General features: G+C 38.5%; 1 protein-coding gene across 2 annotated transcripts in view; it reads right to left on the bottom strand.

Annotated features, from left to right (window-relative positions):
• LOC131984035 (glypican-6-like) overlaps window positions 1–14,616 on the bottom strand; it is a 189,260-nt gene that overhangs the window by 29,661 nt on the left and 144,983 nt on the right. Inside the window, exon 7 of one of the 2 annotated variants that reach the window (XM_059348900.1) lies at window positions 11,846–11,875. The exons of the other annotated variant lie outside the window; for it this stretch is intronic. Coding sequence (XP_059204883.1) covers window positions 11,846–11,875 — 30 coding nt within the window. The remainder of the gene's footprint in view (window positions 1–11,845; window positions 11,876–14,616) is intronic. 2 annotated transcript variants of the gene reach the window in all.

Genomic DNA, 14,616 nt, shown 5'->3' with positions numbered 1-14,616 from the left:
AGAGGCGGAGTGCTCGCTGTGCAGAGCTGCTTCAGTTTCACACCAATATCAATGAATATGTGTGTACGCAGCACGCATGAACGACTGAGAGACTTTCTGATTTCAAGTGTTCCTTTCACCTTTGCTCTATTTTTCAGTTTCAGTATCGAATACACTGTGAAACACCACAAACACATGTTAATATTCTGAAGCCCAAAGGAGGACACCTTTTTTCAATTGTGTTAATAAATATGCAAGGTTTAAAAATATTCTGTCACTATTAATATAAGAGTTCATCTCATTGTCTCAAGATAATACTTTGTACTGGAAAAAATAACTTTGTCAGCTGATTATTATTGTAAAATATAAACATTTAGTCTTTCACTTAACTGGAGAAAACTGTAAGTATAGGCTGAAATCTTCCCACGTATTTTCAATGAAGTTTGACCTTTTTTGAAGGTTTTATTGCAACAAATATAAAGAGACAGTATCACAGTAATGTAACCCAATTCAACATATGTCTTGAGCTTGTTACTTTACATTAAAAATAATAAATAAAACAAAACATAGCAGTGATTAAGTTTTTGTGTGGATTGAATAAAGATGAATTTATCAGTTGATTAATCATAAAAAAGAGAGACATAGGTTTTTAAAGATATTCCGACAGAATATCTAACAATTCTCTCTGTATGCCAATGTTTATAACTGGTTTGAAGAACAACTGAACAAAAAAAAACCCCAAACAAAACAAACACCTCCATCCATTAAAGCACCTATCCCTTCAGAAGTCTTCGCACGGGCTGAGAGGATGCTGCTGCTGAGGGACTCTGAATCTGTTCAGGATTTATAATTCAGGCAGAAAATCAAAGATGGAGACCAGAGCGGTTAACACTGAGGTAACGACTTGATTAGGTTTCACCATGAACTTCAGGTAAATGAAAGACGTAGCGTCATTTCTAGCACATCAGTGCAAACAACACACAAACAGACACAGACACATGCACACTCACACACGCGTACGCACCAACTCTTCCTTTAAAGGCCTATATCTGAAACTTTTATAAAGTAGCACCACTGTTGAGACACAAACCTGGCTTGCAGGACATTTTATTTCAACTATCTCTTCAATGTTCCAACAGACAACCACAGTCATGGGGCGCCCACCCGGTGGAGCGTGCACGCCAAGGCTGCTCTGATTCTGACCTACGGCCCTTTACTACACGTCGTCCTCTCTGTCTCTCTCTCTGCCCCCTTTCCTGTCTATCTTCAGCTGTACTATCGAATAAAGGCAAAAAGCCCCAAAATAAACTTAAAAATCGAAAACCACAGATACAAATGCACAGAGAGAGAGACAAAGTAAAAATCTTATATCTTGGGTCTTATGTATTATATATGTATACGGCAAAACTATTGGAAACCGCCTAACTAAATGAATGTGCTTAATAGAGAACATTATAAAAGGGTGAGGCAATAAAAAAACAATGTCATTCTTCATTATGTCTGCATAGAAAATGCAAGCTAAACCTAAATTATATATTATTTTTGTCTTTGATAAAGTATAATTACTTTTCTATTGGACACAACTGAAGTGGTTTTACAATAAGCAGTAAAATTGGACCTTAAATGATAAGGCTACTGAGCAGCTTTAGTGCAGCGCATTCGTGCTAAGCAAACCGTGACCTGACTAATGTAAGCACAGATGGAAGTTTCATACACAGCTGGTTTTGTGTCCCATCCCAAGGGTAAACACACCGTTTGGGGGAAAAGGCTTTATAAACAGATGCTTCTCTGTGAGGTAAAGTTACTAAAGAAACTTTTACAAAGAAGTCGGTTACAGTTTGATAAATACGGTAAAAAGCATAAAAATGAATGCACGCATTAACATCTGGACTAAAATAATATGAATCACTAATTATTCATCATGTGACATTGGAATGTATCCAGCATTACATACCAATATTGAACCCTTAAATGATAAAAAATATGCAGTTCCACACTTCTATAATTTATGGAATAAATGAGTTTAAATCCCATGCATGTGGGTGTTAATTTGATTTTTCATTGAACTATTGAGTCAGGAGACTTTAAATGTCAAAAATGTAAATGTGTTCATGTTTTAGGCCATAAATTGACTGGCAAAATCTCCAGCTCACACTGGAACAGAGTCAACCCCCTTCATCAGTAAAAACAGTAATAAGCAGGGATGGAAATGGGTGAATAATTAACAGTGGGGGTGACATCAGTATTGATTGACCCTGGGCTAGTTTTAGGCTCAAAGACAACAGAATTGACTGTCGTTTCTTCCTTTGGATTTTTTCTTTACTTTTAATAAATCCTCTTTAACTATTCTAGTATCTGTTTTGAAGCATATTCAGCTAAGTAAACTTCTGTCATCTTGGCACAAACTTTATGGACTGAAGCAGAAACGGCATATAAATGGAGCAGAGACTGTGGCACTGCTGGAAAGAATGGAAGATTTGACCGATCTTCACCAGAGTTATGTAATCTTGATAAATATGCAAGGAAAGACAGCAGGATCACTCCAGTTTCTAGGCCACATGGACACCAACAGGATCCACTTACTGGTACGTGAATTGGTCTCTCTGCATGGAGGGATTTACACTATATAAAGCTTGGTTAGGACTCATTCTAAAAAGTAGGAAAACCTCCAAAGGGAAGCAGCACAAAATGGTCAGTTCCTCGTTATGCTCATAGCAATTGGGTTAGCTTACCTCCAACACAATGGCCCTGCATTTTGTGATTCAGTGCTTTGAATAATGCACTTAATAGGATTTCCTTGAACACACTGTGGTTCATTTCAGCCTGCTTGCCGACCCACATAGATGAGTTTAGCTCAAAAGGCTCTGCTGTGTTGAAGGTAGACACCTTCTACCTTTAGGCAGCCGTGCTAACCGCACTATGTCATGGGAAACAGCGGTGGGCTAAACAGCCTTGTGATGAGCAGAGAGGCCGGAGCTGAGGCAGATTCCAGTACATGCTGGGGCTTTCTGGCAGCGTCTACTGACAAGCTGCTCAGAGGGGGAAAGCAGCCAGGTTTGGTGGACCAGTTTGGGCCCAGATCTAGCTCGGGATGGGAAATTACTCTCACTTACACTGAGCTGAAGATCATGTGGTGCCAAAATTCTTCGCTACAAGAGCGGGTAAAGGCCGGTACCTGCAGGTTCAGTTTGTCAGGTTTACTTTGTGAGCAGCGGATGAATAATGACTACAGAGATGATTAGCTCCTGACTGTTGGTGATTTTACAAAGAAACTTTCACTCACTGCTACACGACATGAGTCTGGTGATTGGTTAATTAATGAGAATCAGGCCAGCACACTGAAAAGACTACAGCAGTGCACGGCCCCCAAATACATACTGGTTCAGGGTGTTATGGCAACCTTAAAATAAAATGAAATAAGCACTAAAAAATGAATGTTAATAGAATGAAACCAAATTAGAACAGTATCCTTTAAGAAAAACTTAAACTAAATTGAAACATTATTATTATTTTATGATTATACCTGTTTCAAAAACTAATAAAAATGAAATAAATTGAAATTAATTTGTGTTTTAGCTATAATATATACATATATACATATATACACACATAATGTATTCTAAATACTACTGAAAAAGGAGATGGCATACATTTCCGGCAACTTTTGTGACATTGAAGCACAGAAACTGATTGGACTTGACAGTAGTCGGTACTACGCTGCAATTGCTTCACATTAAAATAGTGCTGAGATTAAACATTAAAGGGGCCGTACATGACTTCCAGGACATTTGCATAGCAGTAAACGTCCTGAGTCCTCTCTTGTAATCGGAGCTCCTTTGTTCTTTGTTGTAGTGGCCAGATCGGCCGCAAAGGAACCTACTCAAACAACTGATGCACTCTGTTTTAATAGAGACATTCACTCCAAAGGGTTACCTGCCCTTATCCTGTTTCCAACGTTTCATAATGAATGATAAAACTCGGATCATGAGACCGATACACCATCTGTGTTCCCACAGAATGTCCCTGTGTTTATTCATGATACATGTTAGTGCATGTTCGTACCATTAAAAAGTGACACAGAGGGGCATCATTAAGCGACCACATGTGACCAGTCAGGAATGAGAACATGAGCCGCGTTGATGCAACATGACTCAGACTAAACCATAGATAAGCCCTGGATGTCAGGTACAGTCCCTTTAAACATTATGCACCCCCCTGCAACCACATATTATGTCCGTATATGTAGCTGCTTATTTCTGAGACCTTACACCTGCCCTGACAAAAACTAACTACTGTAAAAGTAAAAATAAATAATCAAAAACTACCTTTCAGAATTTTTTTAAAACTGGCAAACATATTCTCAAAAGAAGAGACGAGAAAATCATCACACTGTTGGTATTAACATGCAGCGGGATATTAATTAACCTTGCAGTGTTAATTTATCGAAGCTACAAGGCAGAGATGTGTGATGATTTGCTGTTAAGAATACTGTTCTCTAGTGGCCTAAAATAAATATTGTATCAGCATGTACCCAGCACCTCTCACTTAGCCAGGTTTTATTGGTCTACTTTTAATTATGAGTGCAAACTGCAGAAACCAGCTAATAATCACCTGATAACAAGGCTGTGGTAAACTATGCTGCCCCGAGGTGATGCACACTTTCACATGTAAGAGATTTCTCTACGTGAAAGGCTGCCATTGACGCTCATTAAGTCTGAGCAGGTGAGCCTGGAAATCTTTGAGGGAATCTCACTCAGAACATTTCAAAAACTGTTGATTTTGTCGGTATAAAATCACACAGCACTCTTGTAGTGCAAGGTAAAAAAAAGTTCCCAGAAGAGTGAGCAGAGCAAAAGCCTAGAGGAGCTTGCAGAAAAAAGAGCAGGAAACAACCAAACAAAAAAACATCACGTTGGTTTTGTAAATTACCAGCAAATGTATCTTCCTGCAGCATGAACCATTCTGTACACATCTTGCAGGCAGCTGTCTACCACAATAGGTGTCTCGCACTAGTTATTTTTTTTTCCTTTTTAAACAGAAACAGTCACACACAGTACTGGGAGTTCCTTTCAGGCTAGATTTCTGCTCAATATTATACATTTTTCTGAGAAAATGGAGAATTAAAATCCCCAACAACCATGAAGAACATTTCACTGCTTAATGCATCAGTTGGAGTATGCACTTCTAACTTAGCAAAGCATGAAAACACTAAAAAGAATTTTATGTGAAGAGTATAAACATGCAAAAGAGCAAATTACCCCAAAATAACTGTGAGGAAGTAAAGCAGGACGTAATGATAGGTAAAGGGATGAAGCTGCTTTAAACATGAGAAGTTAGCAGGTGGCCACATCGATCTGTTGTGTCTGTCCACGTACATAAATCTTAATTCAGACCGGTCTCTGTTGAGCGAGCACGGCTGATTACACATCAGTCTCTGTCAGATTTCCATCTCTTTTGACAGACAGGATCACCTCTGGACAGACGGATTCATCGCCCTCCATTAAGCCATGGAGGTGAAAACTGAGACAACCCAGTTCACGCCATCCCATTATCACAGAGGCATCATTAAATGCTTCAAATGAAGATTTAAAAGAGCAAAGCAAAGTGCTGGGATGATTGCAGGTTCTTCAGGTTAATTTTTTTAAATTGAGTTTACACTCAACAGTCATTTCTTTTTGCTTTGCTTTCTTTTCTGTGTTCATTGCATGAACACAGCATGTTTTTCTTCCTTCTTCTCACTTCTCCCAAACTGTTCAATGTGAAATATGTAATTTTCTGCCACTAGACATCTCAATACAGATGGCGCCAAATAATCCACAGAGGTCTACTCTTCTCCAGAACAAATGGACCAAATTATTAAAACCATTAAAAACAATGAATAAAGCAGTTTCACATTAAAATTGGTGTTTTGTTCCAAAGCTGTTTGGCACATCAGAGGGACTGCTAGCCAAGCTGCAGCTAACGTTTGCTCCGCTGATTTCTCTGATAATTTAAGATTCAGACATTCAGAAGGTTCCGAAATTACCCACAGAAGTCTCCTACGCTCCACAACAAATTGACCTGGTGATTTAAACCACGCTAAATGAAGCAGTTTAATGTTAAAAATGTTACATATATTTGTAACGGCAGCAGAGGGGCTGTAGCCAAGCTGCTGCAAATGTTTGCTCATCTTGTTTCTCTGCTAACTTAAGCTCTTCAGATCTGATGACTAAAATCCTTGATCTGGTTAAAAAACATAGTTAAAAAACAACCACGATCGAAAAGTTAATCACAAAAATAGGGCTTAAAACTGGAAAAAAGTTACCTGCGCAAAAGTACTACGACACCATTGAAAAGCAACCAAATTTATCAGACTGTTATTGTGATTAAAAATACAAGTTCTCTAGGTTTGAAAATTGTTGGAAACATTCAGGATAATGTAAGTGCATCTCAACAAACTATATAACATAGGTCTTGACATAGGTAGCAGGACCACTATGAACGGGACATCCCGGCAAGGGTGGAATATTTGACATCGTGCGTGACGTCTAACACAAACCTCCCACTTGGTCAGACAGTCATCGAATCATCAGCATACACAACAACTGTGGCCGCCATCGCTAACTGTGCAGAGCGTCCACCACTTATTGTAAACAAACCATCATTCTAACTGCACACGTGGTGTCTGCTGCTGATCATAAACAAACAGAGGTCGCTAAGTGAACACATACTGCTGCAGCACATACACACTGTACTGCTCACTATGAACGCACTATGCCCTAAGGAGAAAAGCCGGCACAGATCTTTCCGGCAATATAACGAGACATTTGCGGGACTGCACTATAAAAGGGGCTTTTAATAACAGTCAAAATACAAAGGAGTTACTACGCGGACAAAAACAGCATATAAAGCACAAAAAAGAAACCACCAATTGATTTGGAATTCACTGATTTGGTGGAAAGAGTAATGTTACAAACTGTAGCACAACACATTACTCTCAGGTGGCACTCTTCCATTGTCCAACACTTAAAGACATGTTATTTCAAAAGACATTCAACTTCTGACACCACAAAGTATATAATTCTTTCCCCCCCTTTTGTCAGCACAATGTAAGCTGACGGAGGGTGCTGTTGAGAAACCCCAACAGCACTCACACCCCGTGGTTGTTACTGCTGCTAAAACATTAGCTCAGCATGCCCAGTGAATTGAATTAGTATGCCAGGGCGATTAACTGGTCTTAACACTTGTTCTTTTTTTGCCTGCTGATCCGTACAGAAATTGTGGCTATCGAAGAGAAAAACTGTAGAGAACCGATCTGCAGTACATGCCACAATTCCATTAGAGCTGTAACTGGATCCATTTTATGGCATGACTCATGGATTTAACCAATTTGGCCGTGTTACCATCAGTCATAATTGGCAGTTGTGTCTGCAATTGCACTGGGCGGAGTGATTTCTCAATGACTGATTACTCTGGCAGGAAGAAACTTTCATGTGGGAATAGAGATTTCTACTCCCATTCAGAAGCTGAGGGATGTTCAGCTCTGGGTTTCTCTCCACACATTCACATTCACAGTGTGTTTCCCTAAATCTCCATAAAACCCTCTAGTCCTCTCAGTGTAGTGCAGCTACACATTACTAATGCAAACTAAAGTATACATAGGTGGTGCACATCAACACTGGATTACTGTGATTGATTGAAGAAATAAAACACTGATCATTTATTTTACACTTCCTGAGAAAAATAGTCGGTGCCAGATCGTTTCCTGGCCCTGGCGCTCTGCTAAAACAACGTGAAATGGAGCGTGGAGAAAGGCCTGGCCACTGCTAATGACTGATTTACTTTCTTTCCAACTGCATCCCCATTTCAACAGTGCTCAACAACAAACAACCCATTAGAGAGGCGCAAAATATTTAGAAATCGGTCAAATAAATCAATAATGGATTCTCCTCAGGACATCCATCACGTCGTTTTTTCTTCGAGCATTTGTGTAATGGAGAAACTGACAGTAATGTCCTGTCAGCAATGTTAGTTTAAGCTGACAGAGAACAAAGTAATTTCTGTCAGATTTGCGTCATCAGACATCTGCTCATCATTGGCAAAATAAATGAAGAATATAAACGCTGATGTACACCCAAGGTATGGACTTCTTCACAACACCCTCAGAATGTAAATGTGACTGTGGGACACATGGTGGAGGAAAGGCTCCAATACTACACTGTGAACTTAACATGTTTGTTTATCTCGCAAGGGAAGACTTACTTTTAAAGAGTTGCTTCCCATCACTGTAGCATTTTACCACCTGGACCGATCATCTTCACACCTGACTTGGCGGAGCAGAGATTAGCACAAGGCTGAGCGGTGGTCTAAAAGTGTCACTTAATTTTTTTTTTTTGTGAGGTCATGCTGTTAAGGTTCACCCCCCAATGTAGAACAAGCAGATTGTATATTTCGCAGCATGTTTTCCTTTAGAGTAATAAAGGAGGAATCCATTTACTGCATGTCTCAATCTTTGGGGTTGTTTTGGGGTTATTTCTGCTAATGTATCTCTCATCCTCTTCCTTTTCAACAACCATTGTGTTTCTAACTCTTAAACACCAAAGTCACACAATAACAGAAAACAAAAGAATCGATTGAGGCAGCGGAAGACCAGCAATTCAAAAGGTGTCTGGTGGCTTTGACGATAGATGAGAACGGCTTTAGTTCTCACCACGTAAACTTAAGCAAGACTGTCTGAAAGCAAGGTATAACTTTGAGAATATTCTAACTAAGGCATATGCTTAAACTGGTGTTTATTTATTTTTTAGGTGCATTTTGCTGATTCCCCTTTCCAAAGTGAAGAATTGTTTGGTGTCAGTAATCCTGCCTGCTGCTCCAAACTGGAAAAAAAAATCTGTTTGACAAAGAGCTGTGACACTGCAAAAAAAAAGTTGGTAAACTTTTCAATTGAAGACATGGACGGCCGTCCACCTCAAGGTGTTTTTTTATTAATTTTTCAAAATAGCATTATTTACGTAGGACGTGTTGCGCCATTGCACTGTTTCCGATCGGACGCCTTTCAGGGGAGCTCCGTCCCATTGTGTGATAGGCCTACACCTGGTCAGTAACACAATTCACTCTGGATTTACACGCCTGACTCATCTCATCTGTAAGTCTATTTAGCCTACCTATCTTTCGGAGTTTTAAAGTTCGCTACAAGGTTCGATTTTCCAATAATATTCAAATAGTTTCCAGCGAATATAAATGTTCAATGTGTATGTGCTGGCTGGTGTGCGTACCTTATGAAAAGTAAGTGTTTTATGGAGGTGCAGACGTTGTTGTAGTGCGATTAGCATGCTAAGCGAAGATTTAACTTTATTCACTTCTTATGTTGCATTACTACGTAATTCAGGGATGACATTCGTGTTGCTTAGCGTAATGCCCATAATCATTTGATATGTGATACTTACATGCAATGTCGTATATCAGCTAATCGGGTTCATGTTAATGTACTTTTAGTGCAGCATACTGCATAATGTGCTATCTCACGATTAGCATGCTAAGCAGAGATTTAAGCCCTTTCTTCAGCATCAGTTTGATCCATTGAAAACAGTAAAAACAAAACTTTATTAACTGACACCTAAGCATAATACAGATGGTAATATAGCCTTTCTGTGTTATTTAAGGTTACACTAGCAAGAGGCATTAGCATTACCTACAAAATACAATCTTGCACTATACGAATACATACTTCCTACGGGCACTGGACGACCACCTACTGTTGGTAATACACTGACAATGCATTAGAGCTTCATACATCCCCACTTTGAAAAAAAAATCTCAACTATTCTTTTAAAGCAACAACTTGTTCTTTTGCTGGCACGGCCTCTGGGGCCCATGAATGAACGTCTGTACAAAACTTCATGGCCATCTTTAAAATAGCTGATGAGAATATTTAGTCTGGACCAAAGTGGTTGATCATCCAACCGACAATGCAGTTCTCAGGGCCATGCAACCGCCATGTCTAAAAACGTAAAAAAAAAATCTGAGCTGAGCCAATGCAATGTACAATGTAACATGCAATAATGTTAAATTTTCAGATTAAGTGGGGGGTTGTGGCCGACATTAAAAATGTCATCTTTTTTTAATGAAACATCAGTTTCTGTGTGCTGCCATCACATAATCATCATTTTTTAAACACATCAATATGCAACAAAACAATATGCACACAAAGTATCAGACAAACCGACTCTCTGGGTGCTTCCTCTGCTTGTGCTGCTGTAGACAGAGGGACTGTGGATCAGCCCTCTGTGACTCTAAGAGAAGCTTTCCTTTGAATTAGAGGGAGAAGGTCGTTCAGTCCCAGTGATGAATCAGCACCACAGAAAGACAGATTTCTTTGTAAACACTGTCGGGCCCTACCATTAATATATATTATACAGTATCATACAGTTAATTAGGATTCAGTTGTTTTGAGGCAGAGTCCAGTAATCTCACTTAAACTAAGAATCACAGACGAAGCAAAACAGAGCCAGCCAATCATAAATCAAAGCATATATAAAACCAGAGTACGTTGTTTAAAGAAGTACTACTATTTGTATTTACTGTACATTGTATAAACTGTATGAACTTTATAGAAAACCCCATCAGCTTTAAATCGTTGAGCAAGTGAGGTGGAAAAAGGAAGAGGATTAGACGCTATGTAAGCACTTGCATCTAATTCAGTTCTGATCGGAGTTGCACATGACAGACTGGGATGTTAGAGACACATAAGCACAAATCACCCCAAAACAGACCCAGATTGAGACATAAAGTAAATGGATTCGAGAGGAAAACACTTGAGTGAGTATATAGGGAGCAATGATAACTGAAAGCTTGTTCATAAACCTTGATGCTCAATCAGTAATCGCAGTCTTATTTACTAAACCTTTTGCTCCTTGTTTCTGTGCCTGCAGCCATTCAAAGATTTAATCAAAACTAGCTGATCTCAGACAAATCCCACCAGTGAACTGCACCTTTTGACCTTTTCTTTCCTCACAGAATGTGGGCACAAGTTGGTCCCATTCACTGATTATGTAATTAGCTGCTGCCTAAGCAATGAAAACCTTAATTTAATGCAGATTGTGGGTGCAACACAGAAATTTTGCCCCGTCCTCAGCAATTCTTAGCTTAGCTTCCGTGTCGGTACATACAACCCCACTTCAATATAACCAAGATTTCTGCAAAAGGCCATCATCATGGCATTTGCCATATTCAAGATGATGTTAAAAATGATTAAATATTTGATTAAAATAATGAGAAACCCTGCTCGACAAAATCCTTCAGATTCTCCTTATAGAGGAGAATTAATTAACAAACAATCATGCACAACATCAAGCAAAAACAGGAGAGCATGCTTTGTTTCTATCTCTACCCCACAGCTGGTGCACAGGCTTATCCCAGCATGCACTGGGGGAAAAGCACTCAGGATGCTTTACCAGGTCAGCACAGGTTTAAAACAGTAACACCTGCAGATCGCAGCTATGGGCAAACTATTTAGTCTTCAATTAACCTGAGCTGCATGTCTTTGAATGATGGGAGAAAACGTTTAAGAGAAAATCCTAAATTCACACTCACAGCTGTTCAACTGTAAGGAAATAACAGCCCCAGCCCAGCTGCAAAATCTAAATTATTTTAGACAAAACAAGAAACAGAAAAATTATAAATATTGACTTCAACACCTCAGTTCAGTTCCAGACTATAAAACACCCCAAATAATTCAGCCAAAGAGAATAAACAGCCATGTCACAATCATGCAATCAATATCAGCTTTGAATAATGTAAAGGAGCCGAGCTCTACGGGCAGGTTGATTAAAACACCACAAGACAGATGACTTGGTGAAAGTAAGAGGAGGAATGGATGGCTTACACTGTGTTGCATTGTCTTCCACACAACCCTCTGGGAGCAGCAGAGAAATGAAGAAGAAAGAGATTTAATTGGACATCGGAGAAACTGAGAGACTGAGAGAGAGAATAGGAGCGAAAGAGTGTCTATTAGTTAGTGAAGCAAAAAGTTAAATGATAAATGGTGCAGCTGAAATATTCCATCCACCAGACTCATCTCACTATGAGATTTAGTACCTCGAAACCATTTTATTCACATGAATTTTCTACTGTGCAATCAGTTTAAAAACCTGCTGTCATCAAGTCTGATCGATACAAAGATCAGGCATGCAAACAGCGGCATTGATGGAGAATTAGCCTAATAACAGAAGTTACTGCTTTCAACTCAATCACCTCAGCCTAGCAAAATATTCAATTATTGTTTACAGATATTTTTTGGGATTGTAGCTGTTTTATAGATTTTTTTCAAAGGAATGCAGGCAGAGAGTAAAATGACTGAGGTGTGATTAAGTGAGTAAGAAAGATTTCTCCTCAGCCTTTACAAGAGGTTGGCCTGAGAGCTTGTAAAATGGAATTATTAATAATAGTGCAACCTGTGGATTTTCTTTAAATGTGTTTTTGCCTTGTAGTAATCTTTTCCTTTCACACTTTGTCTGATGTGTATGTTATAAAGCGAAGAGGGTTTGGCTCCATTTTTTTTCCTGCCAAGCAAGCTCTGCATGTAAAGATATTCTTAATTCAACAATAACATTGCAAGGATGTGGCCATGTATCACACATTCTTCAACTAATTTATTTCTCACAATTAATATAAGAGTTTCAGAGGCGACACATAACTCTGCAGCCTTTTATCTGCTTCTTTGCTCCTGCATGGTTTCCATTTTAATCCTGTCAAACAACTTCAGTGGAAGATTATCAACTGTTCCTTTTATTTCAAAGAACAATAATGTATTTAATAAGTGGATTTGCCAATTGGACAGAGGATTACATAAAGGAAGCATTTGTAAAAACGGACTGGTCAAAGGACAACTTGGTGACATAAAAAATATGGTTTAATAATATCCAATCCATTGTCTGACACCATGGTGTGTTATTTTAATTCAGAAGAACTAACAGTGTATCACAAAGATGTCACAAATTATGTAACTCATTATCTCTGCTTAACTACAGGAGATTGCTTCTATGCTAATAGGTCCACCTTTTGACATTTGAATGGATAGCAATAATGCAGATTGTCATGGATAAGTCTAATTCACTTCTTTTACCATTACATTATGCTATATTTAAAGTTTGATATCTATTAACCCCTTGTCAGCACCTAGAGGTACAGGGCTGTAACTAATAGTTTCAAGCTTCAAAACTCTAATTTATCATGCTGCACAGCTTTTTTTAATGTCTTTTTTATGTTTATTCATTCTGTTTAAACCTGGTATTTATGCACAGTTGCACATAAATACTGGGCTTTACCAATATTACACGGTTAAGTGAATAAAGTTGGAATGCTTTTGTTCCAGACACAATCCTCTGTTAATTGTGGTTTCATTTTTATTGTGATATGTTTGAAAGAGATTGATTAATAAAGTTTGAGAAGATATACAATTGTTTCAATACACTACAGGTGACCATGGATTAATTAATTATACATTTTTATTATTATTAATTCAGTGATTTCTGTGTAGGATTTTTTTCCAAAACATCAAAGGTAAAAGTCAATATTATTTTTGTGGGGGGAAAAAGTAGATGCAATCATGCATCTCTTTTTATCTGAAAAATTATTATGCTTCAGTCCATCTTTTTTGGCATTCAGCTTTTTCAACATTTTCACTGCACTCAAATGGAGGCACATGGGACTGTCTAGCAGTGTCCATATATGACATTTATATGACTACAATAAAAAAAATCTATTTCTTTTTATTTATCAGGCTAGGCTTGTTTGTGACCTTGTTATCTAGGTTACAGCCTCAGCCCTTTGCACAAGGAGGAAGTGTTGGTCGCAGCAAACTTCTGCACCAGACTGTTCAGATATTGAGTGAAAAAAAGTGCAAACATTTTATATGTTCTGATTTATTGTATTGTCATTTCTTGCACAGCATGATGTCGAGCCTGAGGATGCAATTATAATTTAATCATTGTTTTATTTGTTGCTGTTTTATTGAATTAGCCCGCTGTCTGCATGTGTTTATGTTGAGAAAACTAACAACTTATATTTAAGAAAGAAGAAAAGAACGTTGATTTTATAATGTAAAAAAAGCTGACACATTTAAATTGATTAACCCAGTTATTTAAACTAAGGATTTTGTTCAAGGATTTATTTTTAATAAGGGGATGAGATGCAGACTTTTAGACAACAGTTTTGGGTTTGTGGTGACTGATTTAACCCCGTGTGGAGTTGAAGGCCTCTGTGTTGCTTAATAATGAAGCTCGACACAGACTGCCTCCTACTCATTGTGTTTCAGTGGCATAGGGTGGAGAAATGGATCTTTTTATAGCCGCAATTAATGTCTTAGGATTTGCCATCATCCTGAAGTTTGGTGGGTGGAAGTGGAATCTATTTAAGCCTCCTCCAGAATGATTCTCTGAGAGCAGTACAAATTCTGGGTTATGGCACGGGTCACATTTTTGGTGATTAAGTACATTTCTTAATCTGTTAAATAGTGCCTTCCTGCAGCCCTGCACACTCTGAGGAATATATCCGAATCGACATGTCTAAAAGGTTAGTGCAAGTCATGCGCTTTCTGCAACCTCTGGCACTGAAAGTGTAGGAACTGAAAATATTTTAACTCTGAGCACAGCATGG

This window comes from Centropristis striata, chromosome 2, assembly GCF_030273125.1.
Source record: "Centropristis striata isolate RG_2023a ecotype Rhode Island chromosome 2, C.striata_1.0, whole genome shotgun sequence".
In the NCBI taxonomy this organism is placed as follows: Eukaryota; Metazoa; Chordata; class Actinopteri; order Perciformes; family Serranidae; genus Centropristis; species Centropristis striata.
The sequence above is the reverse complement of the archived record's forward strand: the minus strand, read 5'-3'. Positions and strand labels throughout refer to the sequence as shown.